General features: G+C 39.6%; 1 protein-coding gene and 1 pseudogene across 41 annotated transcripts in view; both read right to left on the reverse strand.

Moving 5' to 3' along the window:
• Positions 1–27,983, reverse strand: part of DST (dystonin) — a 307,340-nt gene that overhangs the window by 48,962 nt on the left and 230,395 nt on the right. For 36 of the 41 annotated variants that reach the window (XM_065056139.1, XM_065056154.1, XM_065056130.1 and 33 more), the window contains 12 exons: positions 18,734–18,895; positions 17,455–17,625; positions 16,182–16,348; positions 13,884–14,043; positions 13,307–13,633; positions 13,056–13,140; positions 11,669–11,910; positions 10,448–10,654; positions 6,661–6,780; positions 6,390–6,497; positions 4,471–4,689; positions 1,539–1,742 (listed from right to left, as the gene is read on the reverse strand). In XM_065056139.1, the coding sequence (XP_064912211.1) occupies positions 1,539–1,742; positions 4,471–4,689; positions 6,390–6,497; positions 6,661–6,780; positions 10,448–10,654; positions 11,669–11,910; positions 13,056–13,140; positions 13,307–13,633; positions 13,884–14,043; positions 16,182–16,348; positions 17,455–17,625; positions 18,734–18,895 (2,172 nt within the window). The remainder of the gene's footprint in view (positions 1–1,538; positions 1,743–4,470; positions 4,690–6,389; positions 6,498–6,660; positions 6,781–10,447; positions 10,655–11,668; positions 11,911–13,055; positions 13,141–13,306; positions 13,634–13,883; positions 14,044–16,181; positions 16,349–17,454; positions 17,626–18,733; positions 18,896–27,983) is intronic. The other 5 variants (XM_065056174.1, XM_065056141.1, XM_065056144.1 and 2 more) reach the window with 1 other exon arrangement.
• On the reverse strand, positions 25,152–26,807 carry LOC135578933 (inositol polyphosphate 5-phosphatase OCRL-like; annotated as a pseudogene).

Raw genomic sequence — 27,983 nt, forward strand, 5'->3', positions numbered from 1 at the left:
AGCAAAATGTGCTATGAAAGATAAGTAGTCTTCCCACATTCAAGACTTCTGCAAAACTGACTGTGGCAGCAAAAACTTTCAAAAGCGATAAAAACTGAAATTAAATTGGCAACATTCAAGTCTAATTTTAGGAGACATATATTCCATTTTTAAGCTGTCAGTAGGCTTCCTTGTACTCATACTTCAACGAAGGAGACAAGGTGTTTGAGAATTTAAAAGGAAGAAAACACAAGTCATTACAACCTCTCATTCTGGCTCCATAGGTTACATCCTGCCTTTGATACATAATGCAATTTAATATAATTTAAAAGCTGAAGAGTTAAATCATTATTCTTCCAGGACTGTCTAGACAAACATTGACATAGCCATCATAACACAGAGCCCTGATAATATATGTTTATGTATCTTAATAAAAAAGGAGATTATATAAAATTACATTCTGGGCGTTACAATGTTTTACTTTGCCAACTGCGTATACACTGACGTATATAAAATGTACCTTAAAGTACTGTATAAGTAAGTATTTTCTCAACATATTATTATATTCTAGCTGTTACCAAAAAATGCATTTCTTATTCTTGCTTTCAGTACTTAGCCAGCACAACATCTCAATGTCTATCACACATAAAGCAGGGACTCGAATATTAACTAAATATCTTGATTTTCAAATGGGCAGGTCCAAATAGGGGGAGGACTGAACATTTATCATAAAAGGAAATAAACACTGAATCTAAATAATCAGGCATCTTTAAGAGGTGTGAGTGAGGAAGCATTTTTATTCAGGTTTTTGTACACAGTTTTACTAAGTTATTTTCTGAATTTGGGGTTGAGTAAAAGAATTTCAGTTTGGGTTTAAGAACAATTAACCCAATATTTAAAAGTCTCTGGAATGTGATACCTAACAATATTCTGTCAAGGTTCATTGCACTGGCTGATGAACCCAAGATACACAGCTTTTATGAACTCGATCTGAATTTTATGCTTATGATGACATTTTGTGAGGTCTAACTTTGCTCTCCATAACAGTTCCAGCATTAGTTACATTAAGTTCTTGTGGCTCTGCAACAAAGAACACATGCTATTACTACTGCCAAACTACTCTCTAGTTTCATTGGCAGCTTTAGTTACAGTCCATTACCAAGTTCTAGATATAACTATACTCAAGTTAACTGATCAGCACTCACACCCATGTACAAGCAAATTATCAGCTAGTAACAGACCAGCAAGAGAAAATGGAAAAGTGAAAATAAAATTGTATATTTTTAGACCAAATGTTCCTTTTTTTACTTTAAACTTAAGAAGCAATAACATTTTTTGTCTGCAGCAGAGTCATAATACTGACCAATATATAAAATTATAACCTCTCAAGAAATAGAAAAATCAACACCATAAGCAGTGATATGAACATTCACAGGCCATTAAGTTGAAAAATCCAGATAAACCAACAGTTTGGACTTGACATATACATGTAAGATGATGATGTCAGTGTATCTTTCCATTTGAATGAATCCAATTATACTTTAAACTTAAAGTCATACCTGGGTACACTGAGAAATGGCTTCATCCAGTGCCAGTGCTCGCTTTTTGACATCTTCCTTAATTTTACCGTAAAGGGTGTCAGCTGCCACATATTTCTCTTGGATAGAAAAACCTTCTCCTGGGCTCAGCTCCAGCAACTGAGGCCCAGTTTTGTTCATCTTATCTATATGAGGCTTGTGCTCAGCGATCAGCTCACGCAGTTGCTATAACAAACGAAACAACTTATCAGTTTTTTATGCTTGCACCACCACATTACAGCTGTCCACACTTCTGACACATCCAGCTGGCAAGAAATTCCAAATAAATACCCGTCATCCTAATGTAAAGCACAAATAATATCAAATAAAGTCAATGACTCCTCTGCCAGTGATCGTTCCCATTCTGACACAGTTATCCAGGCACGAAACATCACACTTGGAGATGCACTGGGAAAGTCTGTGTGATACTCTTGCAGGACATATGAATACAGGTAAAATAGAAGATGTTAACTATGCATATGATTCTGGCAACAGACATTCATCATATTTAGCACCTATAATGACAGAAACGGCAACAATACTCCAGACATGTGTGTAACACCACCATGCATGTACTTTTCGTGTTGATATTTGTCACTTGCCACAAAGCCTTCTATTGAAGGACATCACAGAAAGAGGTACTGGCATTGCAAGAAGTAAGTCACAAGGTGTCTTCCAACTTGCCTAGGGATTTTGGTTTTGTTTACTTGCACTCAGAGATCTGACAGAGGGAAAGGTTTTTCTTCGTGGGAGTAGCCTGATCCTTCCCTCCAGTTTTATTTATTTTCCCAGTTCATCCCTCCCTTTTCAGAAAAATCCAGCTGCCTTGTGAGGCACTCTCTCTCTCGCTGCTGTGAACTCCATTTGTTTCTACCCTATAGCTCCTGTGCTGGAACGTGAGAGGCACATGCTCTGTTCCTCCCAGTGCAGAGTTTGTTTAAATTATGAAGACACAGGAAAGGGCCTATATCAGTCTCCGTATAAATAAATCCTCTTCAATTAAGGTCCTTCCCTTAAAAAGAAATCCTGATTCTGGCATGCTTACTTGCTCCTCCTCAGAAGACAAGAGGTTGAGAAGACTGAAAAGACAGTGACCATGACTCTCCACTGTCCCCTGATGACAAAACACTAATGAAAACACAAAAAAACTTGACTATAGCTACATTTTGAGAATGTAACTCTATATCTTGCAACAAGAAAAGGAATGTTGACTAGCAAAGAGGAAAAGACAAAAGTAAGAACAGTTTGAAAGTTCTTCAAAAATAACTTTGTGCATTTTGGTTTTGTGCACAAATAGATGATCTGACACAAGGCCACAAGAGCGCACATTTCTGGGTCCAAACCTGATGCTAGTGCTCTGCCCACAGCTCAGTTCAAACCAAACTGACTGCATGTTATTCACAAAGAATCAACTCGATGAATTCCATGACTTGGAACAAAGACAGTCATCAGTAAATACATCAGAACAGAAATGTAAGTGAACTGTTTTCAATTAATATCCAGAACCTTTTTTTTTTTTAATAGAACAAGAAATGATTTGGTCTTCTCCATGACCTACTATTGAGTAAACAATTCCACTAAACAAGTATTTTGGATCAGATTATGTGTGAAAACTGTCTGACATTAATTTTCTACTTAAACAAATCTCAGCTAATGGCATAGCCTAGGGAAAACTCAAAAATAGCTCATCAAGCAGGATGATTAAAGTAGATGGGGAACAATCCTGTAAGTAAAGCAAACATGATTTGGTTCACAGTGACTAATCAAGATAGTTTGTAAAGCCCGTGTCATAGAGCTAGTCTTAGTACAGCATGTTTGTTCATTGTGGACATAAAAGAAAGACAAATTAGCGAAGCCAGTGTTTACCAGTTCATAAAAGCAGCACATCTTCATCAACTAGTCTAGAGTAAACAAGACTTTGAAGACAGAGTTCATCCTATCTAACGTGAGTCACTTAACTGAGGCAGCTAAAAGACAAAAAAAATGAGTTACTCTATGCTCAGTAGGGAGAGACAGGTATCTCCAGTAGCCATGAGGGCTTTGCACGTGTCAAAATCTGCTCATTTTTCATCTTGCTAGGATAGATCTGATTCCAAGTGATACTAGTAGCCATATATGAAACATACAGATTTTTATCCCAGCTGATTATTCCTCCACGTCAGAAAGGCCACATGGTGACCAGCCTATAACACTGTTGCCTCTGTTTTGTGATGGTATGGTAAACAATTATTTCTTTTAATTATTACATAACAAAGATACTTGACATGATAAACGATTACAGGGATGGGCTGGAACTCAAACAATCAATTCTTGGCCCTCTTAACTGTCCACCTTTCTGGTTCATCTAAGTTTAGTTTCAATGCCACCAACAAAACAAAAGCCACATTTTTTATATGCACATAAGATCAACACGTGCATATTTGTATACAGACTGCACATAAAGGCAGCATTTCACTTTCAGCACACTGGCAGCAGGCACTCTAGCTCTCCAGATAGTCATGTTTTATCTTCTTTTGTTTCTTGCTACAACATCCCATGCCTGTTCTTCCCATTTATGGGTTTGGCTTGTTCTAATACTGACATAAATGTGTACTTTTAAATATACTTCTTAACTATTAACTTTTGTGTGCTCATTTTTCTCACTAAAACAGCAATTTTTTCCCTTTAGCCCTTTTTTATGCTTATACATTGTTTGCCGCCTTTCCCAGAGAATCTTGTTTGCATGTACAGCTTGGGAAACAGTAGAGGTATGACTGAAAATGTATTTATTTTGTATTATTATTTTAAATAATTATTTTTTCAGCAGAAGTATAACTGTCTGGATTTTAAGCTTTTAGCAGAGTAACCCACAGTTCTAAGCAGAATATTACTGGGCTTCTGACACTCTGCTTTTCAAAACTGGCAAAATGCTTACCCTGTGCTCTTCTTGTTGTTGCTTTAAAGTCTCATATTCGAGGGCTGGAGCAGGAAGCTGAGAGATGATCATTTCTGTTTCAGTTAACCATGGCCAAAGCTCTTCATAAGTCTCCCAGAACTGGTTAACCAGGGACTGAGCCCGTTCCAGCTGGAGGTTTCTCTCAGAGTTCATTTGACAGACTGCATCATATTTCTGTAAAAGGCTTTCCATTTTTTTCTGTAACACAACATTAACAAAAAATAAGTGTATGTTTTTTCCTCATCTATTACCTTAATTTCTAAACAAACTTTGATAATTATAGTGCCAAACCCCAGTGAACAAAATAATGATAAACACAGATACTGTAGAGACATTAAGGTGGATAAAATCAATAATGTGGGAGATAGGAATCTGGCAGACTACTTTCAAAGTAATTAAAACATACTTAATGACACTGACATTTACAAATAACACTTTGTTCATAGGGCTTCCAGTCAAGCTGCAAATGACTTCAGTGCAGATCTTAGCCCCGCTTCCTTACTGAAGACACTCATTTCCAGTGACTTTTGGCAGAAACTAAATTTTCTGCAGCATTTCTACATCAAAGTATCATGAACCATAAACACTTTTTTTTGATCTGGCAAGATAATAGCGTATACTGTTGTGCTTGTAGCTTACAAGCGTGCAACAGAAACAACAAAACATTACTTTCCAGCTTAGCATACATTAACAAGGATGTGTTATCATTAATAATATGATAGAACTACAAGGTTTAAACATTATAAATCTACTGTAATTTGGGCATGTGATAATAATAGAAAGTATCAACTAGCTATACATTTTTTTCTGTGGAAGGCTGCCCATGTTATCATTTTCATGAAATATTATATGCTGCAACGCACATAAATGCTAACCTTGGAAAATCTAGACATATAAGCAAGCCACAGAATGTGAAGTAAAGAATCTTTTTTGGCAGAACAAGATATCCTTTCATTTGTTATGTCTTGCATGTAAATTAAGTATAGAGATGCTATCCAAAGGACAAAACACAGCCTAACACATAGCTATACAGTATTTTTGACAAATACAAATATTTCATAGACACTCACATAAAACTGCTCTCCCTTATGACTACAGTTTCATAGACAGAATCTCTCATCTATTTTAAAGTCACTTAAGAGCAAATCAAATTTATTCAGAGATTGTATGGCAAAGCTCAATTAGTGAAAAGTTATTGTCCAAGGAGGGTGGTAATTGGAAGGACTAAGTTTACTCAACATATCCAGCCTCACAATATTTTAGCAAAAAAACCCAACCCACAACTAACTTATTCTTGAACACCAACATGAAAAATCTGTCTGTATATATACATATATATAGCCCAAACATCACGCTCTGTGTGTGTGTAATAAGCAAAGGCATAAAAATGCCTTTCATGGGCTACGTCAGTCAACAGGTTGGAAGAGTCTTGGCAAGTGAGGCCCACACTGAAATCAGCAGAAATGACTGTCAAGCTTCATGTGGAGGTGCAGTGCCACTGAATCCGGCACAACGATACACACACCCAGAGCATCACTGAGCCAAGAGAACTGGGGAAGATCAACAGCCAGACTCTACACACACCACCCCAATGACTAATACCTATTCACTCCATCTTCCATTGGCTTACATAGTATTTACCAGGGATGAAGATGATAAATGGGGCTCCAAATTAGTGTCAGGCAATGAAGCAAGTACACAGTGTTTGCTCATTGCACATCCTGAAGGAAGAAGAGTGATACACAACTGCACTACTTCTAATATTACAATGCCCAGACTAGAAGCAGCTGTAATTAAAGCTTTTTCATTCGTATTTAAAAAAAAGACAGTATAGGAACCCTTCTACTTGTACATTGTCTGCACATCCACTGTTGTAGCTGCAATTTAAGGAACTTTACCTTCATGGTCTCCTTCTCTTCTTCAGTGCACGTATTCATAATCTTATCCCCAGATTTAACAAGTTCATCTATAATATCTTTGTGCCTCAGAATCTCCATGGTAAAAGCCTTCAAACACAATAAAAATTGGTCAGCAAAAAAAAAAAACAACAGAGTGGATGGAGCAAAAGCTATTTTTGAAACTGAAAATTAAATAATGCCAGTACATTTTCTAGATGGAGAGCGTGGCAGCCAATAATTAACATGACAGTTGGAAATGCATTTCTTTTACCTTTTGAACTTGTAGCTGAGCTGTGGTCTGGTCTTGCTCAAGCCTAATATCACCCAGAGACATTAGTTTCTTTTCTGTTTCTGCAATCCAGGCAAATTCAGCATCAGCTGCTTGATCAAACTAAATGAGGGAGACATGCATTAGTTCAGCACTTCTACAGACATGAAATTACAATGACTGTTTCAAAAATTTTAAAGAAGATGAAAAAGCATATTTTGAATTGTTAAAAAGACAGCGGCTCACTTTCCATGTGAGGTTTTTAAACAAATGAAATACAAAGCCCCAAATGGTTCTGAGGGATTGTAATACAAAGGGCTTAATAAATAAAGCGTGACAAAGCAACAGAAGCAAATATATTTTTCCAAAGCCTACAGTTCTCTAACTGACATGAGAAAATAAAAAGGGTTATAATTTCAAAATTCTAACTAGACTGTTTATTTTCATTTTATTGTTCTTTCACGTGTCTTCTCCATATCTATGTTTATTATTACTGTCAGTGTTGCAATTATCCCATGAAACAGTTGTTTGATCTTATCCTTTTAATCTTAAGAGTTGCTTTGGTATTAAACGATAAAGGTAAAACAATCGCAATTCAATGAAGTCAGCGGAAGAACTTCACTGAATTCAAAGAAGACAAAACTTCACCCAAAACTAGACCTTGAATTAAATGCAAAATTTATTTGGGGCATTTGGGGCAATCCTTTTCGTAAAGGATTAACTTTTGACTACCATTTAATCAACACTTAAATGTTTCAGAAATTACCTCAAAGCACTAAAGTAATGAGAGGATTTAAAGCATGAGTTTTTTACTAATTTGCAAAGGAAAGTGTGAGATTCTGAAAAGTACTACGTGGGGATCTAATACTAATCTAATAAATGGCATGTATCTTAGCACACACGCTCTGCAGTACTCAACAGGAACAGCTTTGAGCCTAAGCCATAGAGAAATATTACATGGGAAGATCAGTTGCACAAAACAGCCACCGTAGAAACTACTAAGAACTTATTTATTTATTTTAAACTCTGACCTCTGCTGCAATTAGCTGAACACTAATATGGCTCTGAGATATTGTGATAGTCTATCAAGACGTTTTAGGCCAGAACCTGCTACTTGTGTTGTTGATAACTACACTTTCCTCAGAAGTCTCTTTCTGACCACACTCAGTCCCTCTTTTCTTTTAAATCTGTTGGCCTGTGGCTCTATGGCTGTAGAGCACAGCAGCCCTGCTCCTGTAACGTAGCTGGAGTTCACTTCATACACTAAATCAGTCTTGTCTTAGCGGTTAATCATGAGTCATACAAAAACAAAAGAAGCAGTTCTGAGATTTCATTCTTTATGAGTCAATCTTTTTCAGCCTTTATAATCCATTTGTTACATGAAAGAGAATGCAAACATTCTTTTTCACTGTATGTCACTTCTCATTTAAAGTAACAGAAGGTAAGTTTTGTCCTAAATATTGTGACTTCCTAATAGAAAGGTATGTTCTGAAACAATCAGTATGGTAAACATTAGCACGAAGCACATGCACCAGTGGTAGTTAAATCCTGGCATTAGAAACTGCAGCTCACAACCAAGCTCTTCAGAGCCCAGCTATTTATGGTCCAAATCAAGAAAATGAATGTGGTGATTTCAAATGCGTCAGATGTACAACTTAACTGCAATGTGCCTTCCTGACACCTAATATGCATGGGTATTTAAGTAATATTGAGCAAATATTTAATGGAAATAACAAAATCAAGGCATGGCAGTGAAACTTCTAAAACTTCTAGGTTACATAGCATCAAGGAAAGACAGGCCTCTCAACTCCATTTCCTGAAGGTATAGGATTTCCAACCTGTGCTGTTCAAATATAACATTAAGAAATAAAAAGCACAAAATTGGTACTCTCTGCATTGAAAATTTGAAGTGTTTTCTTCCCATGATGCACGACAGTTATTCATGAGCTTTAAGTGTCACTTGAGCCACTATAAAATCACCTGTTTCACCACCCCCAAGTTTAACCAAGCATAGTGCATTGTGGTACTTTTTCTTCTAAACAGGAGCAACTGACTTCTGAATATGCTGACACTGTGATTTGCTCCCTGAATGCTTTCTAAAGCACTCTCTGTAGCTTCTTCAGAGTGGAGAACAAGTAAGCCAAATGTAGAATATGACCTGTTTCTTTGTAGCACCCCTGCACTGTAGTAAGACACCAACCAATGCCTTCACTGTTGAGAAACAAAGACTAAAACATGTAGCTGAATTTAACTCTAAGGTAATTCTATCCACCTGGGAGCATTTTGCCCAGGTTGAGCAAAGCAGGATGTTGCATTAGTTTATTAAGCCTTCCAGCTTCCGTTCACAACAGGAACCAATATGCTTACCTGTTCAGATAGCTTACGGCATTGGTCACCCTGGCCCAGTAATGTCTGGCACAAACACCACACTACTCCCATGGAACCCGCATGTTCTTGGTGCCTTTATCCTCCACTCACAACTTTTTAGTAGTACAGGCACTTAAACAATTGCCACAGCATAAACTTACAGAGCAATAGCTTCTCCAAAAATATTCTTTATTTTGCATTGTCTTTCTCTGAGATAAACGGAAATTAGCTTATCCTTCACTTGAAGTGTGTTGATTCACTTGATAATTTATCACAACACACAGAGTACAGGAGTATATTGCAATGATGTGAGCTGGGCTGAAGCGGAGATTACGGGTACACAGGACTAGGATGCAATGTGTCCTCTTAACATCAGTTAGTGGAGCAGCAGCTCTGGACCTTTCATGCCTGGACTTGAATCTGCTAAACTTGTGCCAGGGGATGCAACATACTTGCATAATTCAGAAAAGTTGAAGGAGAGCCAACATATACTCTCTTATCTCAACTTATCACTCACCAAAAAAAAAAAAAACACCCTTCATTTTTGGGAATTTGGTTAATGACACGAGATAATATTCACAGCAAACTCCTTAAAAAGTTAAACATGGAGTTATTTTTAACCTTGGTTATAGGGAGATCTGAGTTACTGCCAGCCTCTTTTAGTCAGCTTTCAACAAACTTTGAAAATGTCACACATGCTTTCTCCTTGTCCAGTTACAACTGTTTATGGGAATGATTAGCAGAAACAGGAATCTCCACCAATATTTTTATGCCTGAACTGTAGGCAGACACTGGAAAATTTTGTCTCCACGATGCATTTTTAAGCAAGGAGCTTAAATATGGGACTATTTAATGATGAAGTTAGAGTGCCAGTTCTCAAAGAATACCCCTATATATACATCTGTGCATGTCCAGAAACCTCCACATTTTAAATTACTCAGTTTTTGAGCCCCAAGAAGAAAAGCATTGTGGATATGAATAAAAGCAATTGTTATTTAAAACCTCCATCACAGCCTGAGCAAGATGATTCAGCTTTTAACTGTGGAAAGTAAGGAGGAGCTAGACAACCAGCTGATGCTAAAAGGTGTAGCAAGGGGACAGGGGATCTGGAACGTATTTGACAATGTGATCTGCGTAAGACACAGACCATTCGGTTCTTACTTAAGCAAACTCCCACTTAGGGAGCCACAGGATAGTTACAGCAATTTTAACTACAAGACTGATGTTTGTGTCAACAAAAAAGCAGACAACTACAATGTACAGCTCAGCTGAGTTCTGGCATTCATATCTTAACAGTGGAGTCCCATTCTACTCAGCCTTTTGTTGCACAGGCACAGCAAGTGTTTGGTAACATTATTAAAGGACATATTTTGTCCTGGTACAAGTTGGACACTGTTGCTGCCCAAAAAGCAGTGTTCAGTACCTGCTGGGATCTCAGGATGGCAGCATCAATCTCATCCACCTTCTGAGCGATCCTGTCACTCACTAATCTGTATCGTTCGTTGTCTTCTGTTATCATCTTGTCAAGCCCCTCTCTGGCCCTCCATGGCACCAGCTCCAGGAAGGCACTGCCAACTTCGTTCAGAGTGTCCAGCAAACCTTTGTTGTTCTTTGCTTCTTTTTTCAGCTCCTGAAAAATGCCATTTAAAGTAAACATGCGAGCGTATGAGCTGAAGACACACAGCTTGCACATTTTCTTTTTCAACTACTCCGTGAGTCAAGAACTGAAGTGTTTTCCACACAAACCAAATGGATAAATTAGCACACTTACTTTCAGCTCAGTTGCATTAGCTCTTTGATACTATAAAGTTGTTTGACAGAAAAGTGGGTGATTCTTGATAAGAATTTTCCACAGAATATATCTCAAATATATTTCTCCAGTCAGTATGGCAGTCTGAAATTCTTTGTAATTTTGTAAGAGCTGGTAATACTTGATGAAGCAATCAAAGAAAATGAAACTAACAGATAATCTTTGCAATCTGCAACTGCACAAGGGACTAATTCACCAGCAAGTGAAATCAGGCACACAATAAAGAATATATGATGAATTCAAGTGACTTCTTACATAAGCACTGGCTGGATTAAATTCCAATCAAATCATCACACAATACTTCAGAAATGAGTTTTTACTCGTACAGAAACCCCCACCACTGTTTCATTTCTTTTTGTATACATCAGAAATTTAATGGAAAGAAGGGGTTTTTAAGCTCCCCGAAAATAGTGTCTGCACCATCCAGTTTATACTGCAATTTTTCTTTTGAAATAAATAATGTTAAATGAGATTAGTAATATGTATTATAAACGCTGACTCTTCTTACACTTTACAGGATTTTATCCATGTCACAGCTAAAGAACCAAAATAACTTTGTTTGACAATCTAAGAGTTTTCCCAGGATTAGGTAGCTGCTTAAATAAAAACGAAATGTTGTGCTTCTCTTGTGCTAAAAATAAACCTCAGCCCAATTTCATAAGTGATTTTAACAGACGACTCTGGAAAGTGAGTTTGATTCTTAACTACTGTTACATTTAGTCAAACGAACTGATGTCAAAATTAGTTATCCACAAAACATCTCCATGCCAAACAAAAATTAACACAAACCCTACATGAATCATATAGCAATAATTCACAGGTTCTAAAACCTACTTTTTGTCTTTCTTGTACTTGGCTTAACTCTTCACCCGTTGGTAACTGAGTTTCATAGGACAGTAACTCCACCTCCACTTCATCAAGCCATTTGCAGAGCTGTTCGTGAGTTGAGTGCAGTTGACCTGCAAGCTGCAGAGCGTGCTCTAAGGTCTTGGATACATCAGAACACAATTTTGTAATGTCTTTGTATCTTGCTTTAATGCCTTCCAGTTTATCTTGAATTATTACAACTTCATCACCTAAAATAGCAGAGGAATGTGATTTCCTGTGATCACAAATATTTACAAGCAAAAAAAAAAAATAACAAAACCAAATACCAACCCCCAGCTATTAAAGAAATCTCAATATTTATTTATAAAACAACCCAAACAAGCTGACAGGGTCAATCCTCAACTGTTGTAAATTATCCTCCCATCACCAAAGTCCACAGAGCTCCAAAGTTTAACTCAGCTCAGTATCTGTCCTTCTGTCTTTCTTCTACTCTACTGAACTATTAGAAAGTAAGGACTAGATCCAATACTTAACACAAACATTCTTTAAAAAAAATTCCACCCTTATATTCACAATACTTATTTTACAGTCTAAAAAGAACAATTCTAGAAGGGTTACTGAAAATGTGAAAAAAAAAAAAAAAAAATCAATAAAACACTAAGTAGATTTTCAACTACAGCAATATTTGGCATCACTGTACACCCTCTTTACTATCCATTTGAAACACAACTCAAAAGGCTAAAATAAAAGCAACCTACTGAAATTTATCAGCGTATACTCAGATGTCATTATAGACTATGCATAATGTCCAAGTTTGGAACAGAAAAGGATAATACTCCCTGCCCCCAACCATATGTGTGTCTTAAAGAGTTCAAGAACTTTACAAGTACTGGAAAATCCAAACAAATGTTGATCTACAGAACAGACACGTTGTGTACAACTGGAATGCAACTTTTCCCACAGCGTTAGCTCCAGTGGCCGAAGCTTTTCTCTCAGAGTAAAAGGTAGTCTGATCTCTCGCTCATCTGTGGATGCCTGCAGGGAATTGACTGCGTCCACTGCCAAACAGGCCTCCGTTATGAGTAATGGCCAGAGCTTGCTATTAGAAATGGAATGCAGGTTCACTAAAATAATTTTCCACTAAAAATAATACAGGATTCAAGGGCCAAATTCTCTCCAGGCAAAAAAAGACTTTTTCTCACTTACATTAACAGTAAAATTGGCACAAAAACATAACCTATCTTGACCTCAAACCTTTATTAAAATAAACAACTACGACTGCTTTAACCAGCAAATATGGACTGATATTTACAAGTTCCACTTTAATTTGCTCAGAAGCACTTAAAATACAATAAAAAATCCTGATGAATCATAGTTTTATATAAGCTCTCACCTGTTGTTTGCTTCAGAAGCTCTAAACCATTTTGTATAGCCAAATCAACATTTTGTTTTCTAAGAAGAATCTCTTCCTGAAGATCCTATGAGAAAAGGCCACTTGTGTTAGCAGACGTAGAAATTACATTATTTTTATTTGGAATTATTGCCCTTTTACACAAACTTTATTAATGAAAAATAAATGATGTATGGAAATATAAATCAAACTTAAAAATGAATTAAATAATAAATGAACAGAAATGAAAATACCAGTAGTTCAGAGTGCTGTTTCTCAAGCAGTTCTGTGTTGCAATCTTGGACTGACAATTTGCTCAGTTTATCATGGACTTCATTCAGCCAGTTCATCAGTTCAACTTCATCCTCCCCAAAAATCTGAGCATTGCTGTAAGCTTGCTGGAGAAGTTCAGACCTGCTGTTGCTCTTCTCTTGAATCTCAATGTATCGGGCCTGAGAAGAATCTAGCTTTTCCTGCACCATATCTTTATCTTCCCTGGAGCTCATAGTCTTTAGTGTCTGACCAGTGCTAATGGCCTGATGTAAACTCTTACTGTGAGCTAGGACATCATCTTCTAGGGCCTATAGTTTTTTAAATAATGAAGAATAATGGAAAAGAAAATCAGAAAAACATAAAAGAAACATAAATGGAACTCAACAAAAACAGAACAAAAAAGGGCATGTTGCCAACACAAATACATAAAATTCAAATTACAGAAAAAAATGCAGTATGGTAAACCATAGGTACACCGCAACAGCTTTGCCAGTTGTGTTGCACTTTATGGCGTGTCTACAAAGAATGACACAAGCAAGTGTGTGGGTTGTATCTTACTTTATGCTGAGAAATTTGCTGCTCCAATTTGGAGGCCTGCGTTCCAATGGGTTCTGCATTTGCAAGCCTCTTCTCTGTGGCGGTCAACCACTCCACCAGTGGCTCCAGAGCTTCATGAAACTGCTGCGCTACCACTGAGATGCCTTCCAATTGACGGTTCCTATCAGCACACCAAGAGAAAGGTTATTTTTGTGATGAAGCAAATGTGAAATAGTAAAAAAAAAAAAAAAAAAAAAATCCTTGAATACTTCGCAAAAAAAAAGAAATAATTCTGTCTTATGGTAGGAACCAGTCATCAAATGAAATAGAAATGATCTATGATATTCAATCACGATCAAGATAAAATACTTTTAAAACCTCCAAAGTTGTTTGAAAGTCTTTTAGCCAACATGCAAGTTTTGCAAATAAAAATAATATTACCTTATTCATACACTTTTTGCTGAAAGCATTCTAGCACTCAATTCAGCAAAACATTCTTTTCTACCCAATTTGTATCGTTCTCAATTTTCTAGCTGTCTTTAAGTATAAAGTTACATTCCCTTGACTATTATACGTGTTTTAAAGTTGGGCAAAGGCTTTATTGAACCAGAACATGTTGTCATGCTTCCTCAGCATTGTAAAATATCTTTAAACATTTGCTCAATGATGTGAACAGAACTCCTTGGCTGTACTTTTGCATATCTTGTTCTGGATAAAAGCTCTCCATGAAGTTAGTGAGACAATGTTAATAAAGCACAGAGACTTGACCTCCAAAATAAAAAAGCAGTATATGAAACATTTCTGTTTCAGATTATTACATTTCAGAGAAGACTCTTGATTACAGCAACCACTGCTGAACAAATATCACTCAAGCAGACTTTTAAGAGAGATTTGCCCTACGTGAAAAACATCACAATATTGTCTCTCAAATGGGGATCTAATTCCAGATAAAAGCTATGTTTATATGTGATTCCCAAGGCTTATAAACAAGGTAGACTTGAGACAGCCACAGAACACTCAGTGAAGTACTCTGCATAGATTTCAAAATCATCCTCAAATCTCTTCATTTCTAGAGACTGCCCAAGTAAAAATGGAGGAAAGATTGCAGCTAATAGATGGCCTGGGAAAAGTTGCAATTTGATTTTTAATTAAATATCACCAGACTGGGAGAATAATATTAAATTAAACATGACATCAACATTTACCCCAGGTAATGAGTCAGATTTCTTCAATTAAGGAAAAAAAAATTTAAAAAAGGAAATAATTGTCTATTAATGGTTGACTCTAATGAAATAATTGTATTATCAGTATGAGGTAACAAAAGAGGTTCTGAGTAAAGGAACTAGAGAGAGGCTACCAGAAGGACTAAGAGACAAAAGAGGGGAGTTCAATGCTACCCTAAGCTCTCAAATCTCAACACTCTTAATTGCAAACCTTTGCTGTTCACTTAAATTCCTTTTCTTCAACTTTCCAAGTACTTTCTTGCTCTCAATAACATGTCTTTTTCAGGCCACCTCTTGTGCACACTCTCCTCTCTACTCTGAACAAGGCCATCCTTTTCCAAATCCCCACCCAGAAAACACGTTCAGCCACCATTTCAACACAGATTTCTTCAAAGACACTTTACAGTTCATAACTTCCTAGGTATTTTATACCTCGATAACAACTCACAAATCTATGTGTGTGTATACACAGATACTGTGTGCATGTTTTTTGTTTTGTTTTTTAATTGGAACTTGAATTGGACTGCATTGTCTTTAAGAGACAGCGTTTTCTCTGTTGCTAGAGTATATCTACATGCTTGGACGGTCCTTCTTCTTCTTCAGAACCAATAGAGCTCAGCACCTTGCATAAGTACTTCAGCAACTAACAGTATGAGGATCTCCAAGTTGTAGAAACAATTATATGGATAATACCAAACAGAAAAAGAGAAGAGCTGAATGCCCCCTCATTATTATTACTAGTTAAGTGTAAAATTTGCACTTGATTCTATGCAAAACAGGTTCGTACATCAAGAAACTTGCATTCTAATGCACTAACAGAGATAAAATATTCAGAAGATACACATACAATTAATCCTAGCAGATTGTAGCATCTTAACCTAAAATTAAAAAAAAATTTTTGGTCTGTTCAAATCACTTCTCTCCACTTTTGCTTCAGAGAACCTATTACATTAACATCAAGGCACGATAATGTAATGTAATAATAAGAATGATAGTAATTACAAGTTTTCACACTACAGAGTTCCCCACGCTGCTTCTAATAATCTATCATATGCTACATCTACATTTTTCAAATCTATAAAAGGATTTCAAATACCTTGTTTCAGCTTTACTGAGCAATGCATCCCATCGACTATCCAGGAAACTCAACTGTTTCAAGATTTTCACTCTATCAGCAGGTTCTGCTGACTCTGCAATTTTCTCCCCTTCACGTTTGATTACCTCAACAGTAGGCTTGCGGTCATCCAGCAGCCTCTGGAGAAGCTACAGAGAAAGCAACCAGGCATTAGGTTATTAATAAACACTGTAATAACACAAGTGTAAAAACACAAGGAGCTAGACTTCTTGAAAACCTGTTAAAGCAAAAAGAAGTAAAAAGCAGTGCCTATACTGTGATGAAAGTGTGAATAACGCTAATCAGAAAAAGAAACACACAACGACCCCTCCCCCCAACACATGCTCATTTTTTTTTCTCAAGTGTTTTGCTATGGACAGCAGTTTCACCACGCCCAACCAGCCATTCTGATATTTATAGAGAGGGGAAAATTGATGTAAAAACTCTTGTATAATTGACTAATCACTTGTTTGAGATACAACTGAGTTCACTGACCTAGTCCAATAAATTAACTTCTCCATGAAGAATAAAACACACCACTGTCTAAAATCCTCCCTTCCTCTAGTCTCTGATTGCCTTTGGTAACATTAACATTTTGTCTCTGCAGATATCCCAACATGACAACCTGTATTAACCATAACCTTATATTAAATCTCTGGGTGGCAGCAGGTCACACAGTCTAACTGCATGGAGTGTGTGTTTCATGAGAAACATTATGGTTCTTTCTTCTATAATCATTATGAAAATTTGCAAAAGTTGACAACACTGACAGCACTTCTACATTAGCACAGGCCATTTCCTAACAGCATTCCAACTAATTACCAGCAACAATCAGGTTACAATTAGGATCAAGAGCCAAGTATTCAAATCCATAATCTACAATTCAATTTACTTTGGAATTATTACAATGAAAATTTAATAGTTTTCATCTTCTACTTTCCAAAGGGTCGAACACTGTTTTTATGCTTTCTCTTTTTCCAATGGACCTCTAAAAATTCTTTCCAGATAGTGGTAATAATTCTAACCAGAGCTCAGCTTGCACAGTGTCACTCTTTGTCTTATGTCCCAGAAGACAAGCATCTCTGCCAATCCTGGACACATTCCTGAGTATCGAACAGATGACTGCTTTAAACACCTCAGCACACTTCAATGTAATGTAACAAACTTGAACAGATTTTATGCTTTGTCAGAGACGGGGAAATTATTCTCATTGATCCAGTGGAAGGAGAGATTTTTCTGAATGCATTTCACTTACTTTCTGTTCTTGTATTTGGGCCTTCACAACTTTGAATTCAGCAGATGGTGGTTTCTGATTAGCCACAAGGTCTTCTGTATCAATGAGCCAGCTAAGCAGAGATTCGAGGGCATCCTGAAACCTCCCACAGTGAAGAAGGGCTTCCTGTAGCTGAGCAGCACGCTGGGCAACCTGGAAACAAGTACAGGATTGGACTGTGCTCACCTTTTTATTTCTGCAAAATAAGTAGCCAAAAACTGTAGAACATCTGGCAATATCACTAACAAGTACTCTCATTTTCATAGCTGTTTCTAACAGCTCTATGGCACAATTTAGCATTAATCTCTTGGGGCTACAGATATGCAATGAAGAGGTTGACTGCCAGTAAATCAGACTGCTCTAGTAGTCCTTTGCAAGAGATACTCCTGTTTTATATAGCTGCAGCATTATGAAACATACTGACAGGACATGTATGTTTCAGGGAGTCTTTATTTTCTTTATAGAAAGACCAAGCCAGAGACCCAAAGCAGCAACTCTTAATGAGAGGCAATAATCCCTTCAAAGGAAAAAAGAAATAAGAAAGGAGAAGGCCAATAGATGAACCACAGGTGTCTGAGGTTCTGCTGCATCACTCCTTCAGTAAGACAGACCAGGGAAAATGAGCACTGGTTTTACTTCCCACCCTTGTCATCTTCCAACAGCACCTACTGCTGGAAGAGAACTCTTCAAAAGCAAAGAAAAACATCTATGGCCAGTTTCCCAAAGCAGTGGGAATGTCTCAAGCAACACAATACTTAAGGGGCTATAAAAGGAGTGTGCCGCTAGTCACACAAATCTGGCCTGCATCACTGCCCTGTGCAGGTACAACAGTGTTCATGAATGAACACAACAGAGTGAAAAAATGTGTGAAGACTGAAGAAGAACTACTTGAAAGTGGCTGGCTACAAATGACATAACTACTTTTCCCATGAATGCGTCACAATTTCAACCTCTTTTATTGGGTTATCAGAATTCCCTGTTCTGCTCAAGCAGGAAGGAGCACATAGTCCTAGAGGAGTCCTTCCTGAGTAAAGTCCAGGACAGACCTACAGAAAGTTTGACAAAACCTCATAAATCATAGTAATACCTCTGGCTATAACTGATATAAATCTTATCCTCAGAATTACCAAAGTGATTGTGTAAAGTAATATAATTCATATTCTTAGTGAATGTTTAATTTCCTGTATTTTGAAATATGTCAGCAAGCCAATAATCAAAAAGCAAAGCACAACAAAAGCAGAATAGTACACAAAATAATAACCTTCTTATTAAGAGTCTTCCATCGGGTGTTGACATCTTCAAGGTCATGTTCAAGGTTTTCTGTGTTGGTACTTTTAGCAGCACTTTGAATAAGGCCTTGACCCAACCAATTTACCTCCTGTTGTTTCACCTGAAGAGGTTCAATTTCTTCTTTCTGGAATACCTGCAGTTGAAATACAAGACACTCATGAAACATTTCATTTTCTGACGTAAAATGCACCTGGTGGTTACACCACAACACACAACAACAACAAGCTGAAAATTGGTCTCTAGAAGAAAGGAAACCACTCCTCATCAAAACCTCCCTAAAAAAAAAAAAAATCTGAACAGGATAGACTCAATCTAAATGCAATACATGATAGAGGGAAGACTACATACATTTCTGTGAGTAGTTTTAGACAGGAAGGAAAGGGAGAGAGAGAGAAGGGGGGGAATTTTTGAGAAAATAAAAGAAAAAAAAGAAAGCATTTCCAATAGAGAAAAAAAATCTCAAGACTGGAGAAACTTATCCATTTACTTATCTATCTGCAAAATCTACCATAAACTGGCGCAGAAGGATTGTTAAGCTTCATCAAATAAACAAGCACAAACACACCAAGAGAGACAACTGGGCATTTTTTTTCCAAATTAGGATAAAAGCAAAAGTTTTAAGTTAAAGAAGCAGTGAAGGAAGAGATATTTTAAGGTAGTTTCTAGGAAAATATAATGGTAGCAAGCGAGAAGGAGGCACTACAGACGCTGCTGAAACAGTATCCCAGCGAAAGCCCAGGAGAATGGGTTTTCATTCAGAGGGATATTCTTGCAAATTGCCAGGGCTTTGACAGTACCCAAACAGCAGTTTGAGCAGTTTTCTGTTTGCTTTATTTTACTCTTTCAGGTATTTAAGCTTTTCAGAGCCAGATTATTACCATTAGCAACAGCAATGTAAATCTCCATTTGTATTCAACTGCATTAGGCTGCACTGACACCAATGTCAATGAGATCAGAAAATGGCCTGAAGCCCCTGAATTAATTACACAGGCCAGTGAAAAATAACCAATGAATAAACAATGCTAAAGAATGCTCAACTTTTGACCCTAAATCGTTCTATTTCTATAGCAGCATTCAGCTATTCAAAGAAACCTTTCTCAGCACCCCGGAAAGCCCAGATGACTTGGAACACACCAGCGCCTCCTCCTTTACACCAAACACAGTGTGGAAAGTGAGCGCTTGGACAGCAGCGGAGCTCAGGTGGCTGAGCACACTTCCACCAGCTTGACAAGTCAATCTAGAAGCTAGAGCAACTGCACTAAACACGAGGGGTAAAACAAATTAAGTACCCTTAAGAATTGTGTTCCTACAGATAAAGAAACCTGGAAACTATAGGACCAAAAAAAGAGTTGCACTGAAAGAGTGCAACCAGCTGGCTGCTCCCAGAAAAAGGAAAACACTTGTGTTTTTCTTGACTGTAGGCTAGGGAGGAGGCAGAATAATATTTCCACACAGAATCAATAACAAATTCTTCTTTTATGTTCCATAAAGCCTCATCTTCTGAGAGCAACGTCTTACCACAGGGAGGACTGATCTCCATAATCTGCCCTTTAAAAGAGTGTGCATACTTTGCAGAGAGAAGCTTAAAGTAAATTACAATTATTGCTGAGGCCAAAGTTTACCAGAACAACTTAGCAACAAAGCCTGAAGTATCTCAGATTTCAACCAGAGTGGGAAGAAAAAAATTACAGACCCGACACAAACACCCTTTCCTTATTACAAAGCTTCGCTTTTTGCTCTCTTACCTCATCCACCACGCGCAAAGCACTGCAAGATCCTGTGCTTGTAAAATACTACTGTAACGTCAGATTAGCCTTCTGGCACACAAACGCAAAAGGCAGCTTTCAGAAGAGGCGGTGAGCCTTTAATCTGCCTGCTTTGGAAACCACAATGATCTGATTTTGCTGCTTATACCTTGATGAGCAAGGCTACACGGGCTGCAGCTGCCCTTGAATGGCGCTGCCTGTGAGCGCATTCCCTGCAAACACCCAGCACCGTGCGGGTGCACGGGGAGACGCTCCAGTCGGGAGTAACAGGCACCAGCTGGGCAACACAGAACCCTGCCCTGCACAGCTGGAAGTGATTAGACCTCTCAGAATTTGCCCCCCACTCATTTTCTGAACTGACCATCTCACCTATTTTGGACATCCCACATGTGCAAATGACACTGATTACTGCAGCAGCTGAATTAACAAAAAAATGACATTTTTGCAACCGCAGCACAACTTAAAGAAAGCTTTAAACAAATACCTTTAAAGCTGTGTTACAATTATTTACCAAATCTGTAGATTTTGTTTTTTAATTACCTTGTTAGACAATAGGCCATTGCAGACTGTATCCAAGGTTTCTCGGATGCCAGTAGTCCAGATATTGCCTCTACTTCTCCCTGGGACAGCTTTTGGACAGTTTACAGTACTACCTAGCTCAAGCTGTTCAACAGAAAATGTTATTTCATTTGAGCCTGTACATGCTATGCTGGATTCCTCTGTATCAGATAAAATCTCATATTTTGCTAAATCCAAGTCACTAGCATTTACGGCAACATTTGCATAATTAACATCTATGTGATGATGTGCATCATGCACATAATCCTCCTCTACTGCTGTAACTCGTGTTTGAATCTTTTCATGAACTTCATATACATTTTCCACTTCATTTTTGTCGAGGGAAATACTTCTTTCATCACTTTGAAGAGGATCTTCATGTAACAGAGTTTTCTCTTTGAAACCTTCTAAGTGAGAGTATTTCCCACCCATCTCTTCCTTATCACTCTCACATGCCTGTACATTACTTTGTTTTACTTTTCCAGAGGGTAAAATGTCATGCAAAGTCAATCTGCAGCTTTCTTTGACAGGGACACTACTGCTTGCAAGCAGTGGGGTTTGCTGCTCTCTGCAAATCGCTGGGAAATAGGGTCTGAACTGGCCTACTGCGTGGATATCTTCTGCAGAAGATAAACTTTGTATTTGAGCTTGCTCCCCTGCTAACAGTGTGTCCTGTTTTTCTTCCCTTTCTGCTGGAGGGCTGCATAAACCAGAATCATCTTCTTCCGAGGTAAGAGAATTGGTACCCCATTTGCATTTGCCTGATCTAGCTGTATCTGACATATCAGCAGTTTCATTAAAGGAGGATTCACTTTTATTCGTGTAATCCGAAAAGTTGGGCGGAACAAACATTCTCCATGATCGCCTATGCTCTTTCTTTTCTGTGTGAGACTTTGCTTTGGGTAACCCAGCTGTCCGAATTATATCGCTGTTCAGTTTCAGAGCATCAAAGATCATTTTTTCATCTAACTTGTTAGCTTCACGGCTTCGGAGCTCAAAAACACTGGAAGAAGTAAGGGCACCATTGGAGCACAAAGTGCTGATGTCCAGCGTTCTGTGACTATAGGGTAGGGTCCGGTCTGTGAAATGCCTCGAGGAGAGGCTGCCCTTGGAGCCCGAATCGATCTGTTCATTCAGCCGCACAGTGTCATAGATGGATCTCTGGGGAACGTAGCAGTCCTCAATATTTAGATCTTCATCTTCTTCCCCTTTGCCAACACAAGGAGGATTCTGTCGTAGACAGTCTGGCCTGCTAAGTGGCTTCCCCATCCTGAACGTATTTGCACAAGTACACCACTATACCTCTGTTTTCATGGATATAGGAGAAACATTCAAAAAACACTAGCACTCCAAAGAATTACAGTAAACTTGCCCTTAGCATAAGAGGCATAGATACAAAATATACATCATAACTTATGAGGTGGCTGAGGTCATTCATAATCAGTGCATCGGTTTAAATGCAGCTTTACCTGGATGTGAGGTTTCCCCCCCTCCCCAGAATACAAAGTGCTTCAGTAAGAAAGTAACAAAAGTCTTCCAATGTCACAGAAAAACGAAGTATAGCAAAACCCAGCAATGGCTCGAGTATTTCAAACACTCCATAGAAGGCTTCATTTATTTTTTCAGGTCAGAATCTTTCTTTGAAATCTCCCAAATAAGCCCTCCAAATGAACAAGCACTACAGAAGGCAGGACATTATCTTCTGTAGGTGACGGCTTAACTGTAATCCATTTAACTCGTTTGCAGAGTCCCATCTCCTTTATAAATAAAACATGGTGTGGCAGCTTAAAAAGATGGAATCCACAGTGGCTGTGTAAGGTCCAGACCAAGGCACAGAAAAACTCTTGGGGTGAGGGAAATAAGTTAGATCCAGAACATTAAAAATAATAAACCAGCCCTTTACTTTTTTTGGCAGTAGCTATAAATAACCTTGATCCGAAAGGCAGCTTATCCTCCTCTTGTACCAGGCTTGTCCGTGGTGCCTCCACAAGTTCCACAGGAAAACATCCCTTTCGAACAGCCAAGCCAACGCGTCCTTCGAGCAGACACTCGGAAAACAAACGTTTTAGACCGATCCTCCCAATACGATCCCGGAGAGCTGTGTAAGGCAACTGCAGAGCAGAGCGAGCGCGGCGCGTCCCCCCGAAGGCACGGCAGGTTTACATTCAGCAGGTCCCGGCTACAAGCCGCGGTCCGTGGGCTGCCCTCCCTCCTTCCTCCTGTTTTCTGAAGCGCAGCTGCGAGGAAGGAGGCGAGGGCGGGAGGAAACCCCTCAGGGAGCGCCGGCGCGCACCGCCCGCCCAGCCCGCCCCGCTCCCCCGCGGGCCGGCGCTGCCCTCCCAGCGCCGAGCTGTGAGGAACGCCCCGCTTCGCTGTTCAGGCAACATCTGCTGCCGGCCCACCCGCTCCCGCAGCGCCGCTCTGGGGGCTCCCCCGCTGCCTCTTCAGCGCCCCCCGCGCCCTCAGTGCTGGCGCAGGGTTGTGCCGGTGCAGTGCGGCGGGCGGGCGGTGACACGCCGGGCAGCCGGCTGAGGCGGGAGCGCGGCGGGGCGCTGCCCCGGGGCCGGCACTGCCCGAGCGAGAGGGCAGGCCGGGCGGGCCCGGTGAGGTGAGGCCACAGCGCTCCCGCCGGCTCTTTCCCGAGAGAAACTCTGGTCAGGACACGCATTGCTTTTAACCACCGCCCGCACCCAGCACCCCGTCTGGTAAAGCCCTCATTTAAATGGACGCTTCCACACAAAAGTTAAATTGAAAGTACATCTGTGTATTGTTTTAAAAATCTCCCAAACTAGTCTTTAGTGACATGCAAAGAAAGACAGTGAGTCCAATTCTGATTCTCTGTCAGTTCTCACCTCCTGGCTCTGAGGCAATGGCTTACTGAGGAACACAGCAGCGCCCAGACACCCCCTCCCACTGAAACAAGCGTTAAAATGTTGGGGGAAAAAAGTATTGATCCTTGGAAAACTTTTTTTTTTTTTTACGGGACTTAGACTTAACGACAAAAGCAGCCTAACAGGACAAAGATTCAGGTTTTGGACATTTGCATCTTTTAAATACTGTTCAGCATTTTGTACCTACACTTCTAGTTCATCCTCATGTAGGTGAAGGGGTGGGAGACTCAGAGGTACCTCACCAACACTATGAAGCTGTCCTGACCCAGCTGCAGCTGCACCACAGAAACCGTACACCAAATGACCAGAGCCATCAGTCACAGTGACAATTCAGACCTCAGTGTAAGGACAGCATATGGCAATTAGTGCTAAAACTTAACACGGAGCATTAACTGCCATCAGCTGGAGCATTCTGAGTTAAGCAACAAGCAGGATACACTGTATGCAAGAAATACACCACACTTCTTTTTTAGTGATCTACTTGATATGCAGTCAGCTACATATCACAGAATCATAAAATGTCCTGAGTTAGAAAAGACCCACGAGGAACATTCAGTCCAACTCCATATAATGATCCTTCCACAGGTTCACCTATGGATACCTTGTTATGACTTTTACTTCGTCTAGACAGTCAAGTTCGACTGTCTTCTTGACACTCCAGCAGGGCCAAGGCCAACCCACTGGAGTCGATCTGAGGACCTCACTAAACCATCCAAACAGTAGTAGTGAGGGGTGATGTGTACAAAGGGCAGGGACTTAATGCGAGCTTATGACCCAAACTTACTGGGAATTCCCCATTCACAGGGAAGAATTGCAATCCCAGATCCCCATCACTAATGGGGTTCAATGGGGCGGAGGAGGGCAGGCACAAGCTGAGCCACTCAGTGTAGCACGTGTGCAGCTCGGACATCCGGGGCATCACAGACCTGTTATTGCTCAGTCTCGGGTGGCTGAACACTGCTTGTCCCTCTAACAAGTTGGATGCCAACCGCTTGGGGTCACGTACCTAGTTCGCATACCAGAGTCTTGTTTGTTACTGGAATTAACCAGAGAAATCACTCCACCAACTAAGAACGGCCATGTGCCACCACTCCAAAAAAGAGGGGAAACACATCCCTTCCAACTATATACACAGCACTTCTGCAGCTGTCAGAGGCTCAGCATCAGTGTAAGGCTGGCAGCACAAGCCTCAGCTTTGGCATGCAGGCAGGAGTCATTCCTCATCCCCAGCAAGCAGGAGGCTGTAGAGGAAGATGATGGCATGCTGGTGGTCCTGCTGAGTCTGCTGTGTCACCAGGTTGGGTGGAAGGCACAGGAGGAGGCTGGAGAACTAGGTGGCGATCATGGTGACACTGACATTGTTGTCTTCTGAGTATTTGAGTAGCACTCAGAGGAATTACATTAGGTACTGAACCATGCTGCAATGGCAACGAGGCAGCTGAAATATCACGTGGTGGCACAGCCAGCTGTTGTGCAACCAGATGAGGCACCACTGATACAGCTTGTACCAGATCACTGGCTCTGGAAGGGCCTTGAGGAAGATGAACACTTCAGCCACAGAGTAGTTACTGCCCAGGATTGTCCTGGGGATACTGGTGTTCAGGCAGGCAATTATTTGCTCCAATTCTTGCATGCTTGGAGCCTGGAACAGGTCCTTCTGGTGGCATGCATGCTTGAAGAAGTGGTTCACCGAGAGCCAGATCTCCTTTGGCACCTGCAGTGGCATCCCACTTGCATCCTCACTGTCCAGGGAACCCATGTGCAGAACTGATTTCTCCTTTTCTAAGATGCTTTCTTCTCCCAGGTCAATGAGTTTGGTGACTGGAACTTCTCAGATTGGTAATCTCATTTGGCATAAGGCCTCCAGGAACGTGCCAAAGCAGCTGGGCAGGTAGATCCCACTGATAGTAAGGAAATAGTCCTTCCCTCGGTCCAAGTGAAGTACAGGAATATCCTCAATTGTATCCTCACCAGAGTTCAGAAGGGTTACTGAGTCCTTACTAACATACCTGTCCAGGGAGATGTCTGTGCTTTCATCTGGCTCCAAGTAACCTTCACAAAGCTCAGCCCGAAGCCATGGCTTACAGTAGTGGCTTATCATTGAGCTTTGGGATGAAGAAGTGGCAGGTGACTTGCCCCTGATCTCAAACTTCTGCTTCTGCAGCTGACAGAAATTCACATTCTCAAACTCAAATTCTCTCCTGCTTAGCTCCAGTGAAGGAAGAAATTCATTCTCCATTCTGTCCACCATACAAACAACATCTTCAAACAATTTCAGATACTTCTGCTAATCTACAACCTTTACCCTGATGTGGAAAAGTGCACTGACTGGCTTTTGGTCACTAGGCTTCAGGTCCATATGGCTACAATATGCATATGTGGGGGTGAATTTAATCTCTTGGTGAAACCTGCAAATGCTTTCTTATGAGTGCGCTTAATATTCAGCTGGTCATGTCAGCAATTTCTGAAGCTCATTCTTACTGATAAGATTTTTCACTTCACTGGCATCAGGGAGACAAAGCCTGTAGTTCAAGTCTCCTAGCCAGATGATATCATGTTTCATGATGTTAAGCTGAGGTACACTATCATCAGGGGTTACAAAACTAATCTGAGCACAGATATCCTTATAATCCTGGTTTCACCACTCAAAGTCCTCCACGTGAGTGACAAGGTGCAAACTGACAATGCAGAAAGTTGTGTTGTGGAACACAAACCCCACGGCCACGCCGCCCTTGTTGTCCTTCTTCCCCATAATTCCTGTGCCCACAGACTTTGTAATGATCTCTCTGATATTGCTCAGCTGATGCTTCTTAGCCAATATTAGCAACATCATCCCAACTAGATGGGACATTTGCAGTTTCTTATAATAAGCCTGAGGGTGCAGGGACTTCTCCACAGCAGCCAACCATTCTTGCTCCTTTGCAGAATCAAAATGCTAAATACTTTAGCATCAAAATATTAAAGTCAGGCAACACAAATTCTCTTTTCCTTTTCTCTGGTGAGCAGCCATAACATTAAAATTATGCCAAACAGACACTCACCTCTGGATTCTATAGCTGAGAACACATACTATAATGGTAAAGAAAAGCATTTTTTGGGATACTGTCATCTATGGTTATTCTCACCCAAAACACCCATAAACAGATCCTTACTGAATTCAAACAGTGCTGCACCATTTTGTAGAGGAAGCATAACTGAAATTGGTCTGTATTTGTTCAACAGCAAAATGATTTTTATTATAATTTTAAACATATTTAGCATTTTTCACTGTATCTATTGAAGATTTTCATATGACGCATCCGTCACTTTCAAATACAATACTTGAAAAAAAACTTTAAACACTTGCTTATTTTACCTTTGCTTTTCAACACTTCTAGTTTCTTACTGAGCACAAAGAGAAGCCTCCGATGGTTCTTTCAACATTATCTGCCTTCGAAGTGAAAATCGGAGGACAGACACCCTCTACACAACTAACATAAGCCAATTAAAATCTTAGTTCAAGCTCATTGGCAGGAACGCTCAGGCTAACTAAAAATTCCTATAAAGTCCAATTAGAAGGCAACCACTAATGACTACATCTGCTTTTGTTCCAAAAATAAAAGCAAAAATCAAATGAACCATACATGTGCTGATGAAATCTGTAACAGTGCCATGTCGGTTTTACTAGGAATAACGCCTTTTAAAGGCAGTATAAAGAATTGTGCAAAGGTTTCCAGAAGTAAAATAATTGAAGTTCTGGGGTTTTTCTTTCTCTATTTCAGAGAGAACCTAGCTGCAAATACTCCTCCTACCATGAACATCCCAGCACTGTGTGGCTATCCAAAACCAGGGTGTTCAGTTCAGCCCGTCTGCACAATTCTTTTGTGTTCTGCTTTTGAAGAATGGTGGTGGACACGGTGTACCTCAACAGACCTAATTCACTGAAGTTTCCTTTTATACCATCTACACATTAGGTACAGACTTTGGGTAAAACTGTCTAACAAAGCTGAGTTAATTAGTAGTTGAT

Source organism: Columba livia, chromosome 3 (assembly GCF_036013475.1).
Source record: "Columba livia isolate bColLiv1 breed racing homer chromosome 3, bColLiv1.pat.W.v2, whole genome shotgun sequence".
NCBI lineage: Eukaryota > Metazoa > Chordata > Aves > Columbiformes > Columbidae > Columba > Columba livia.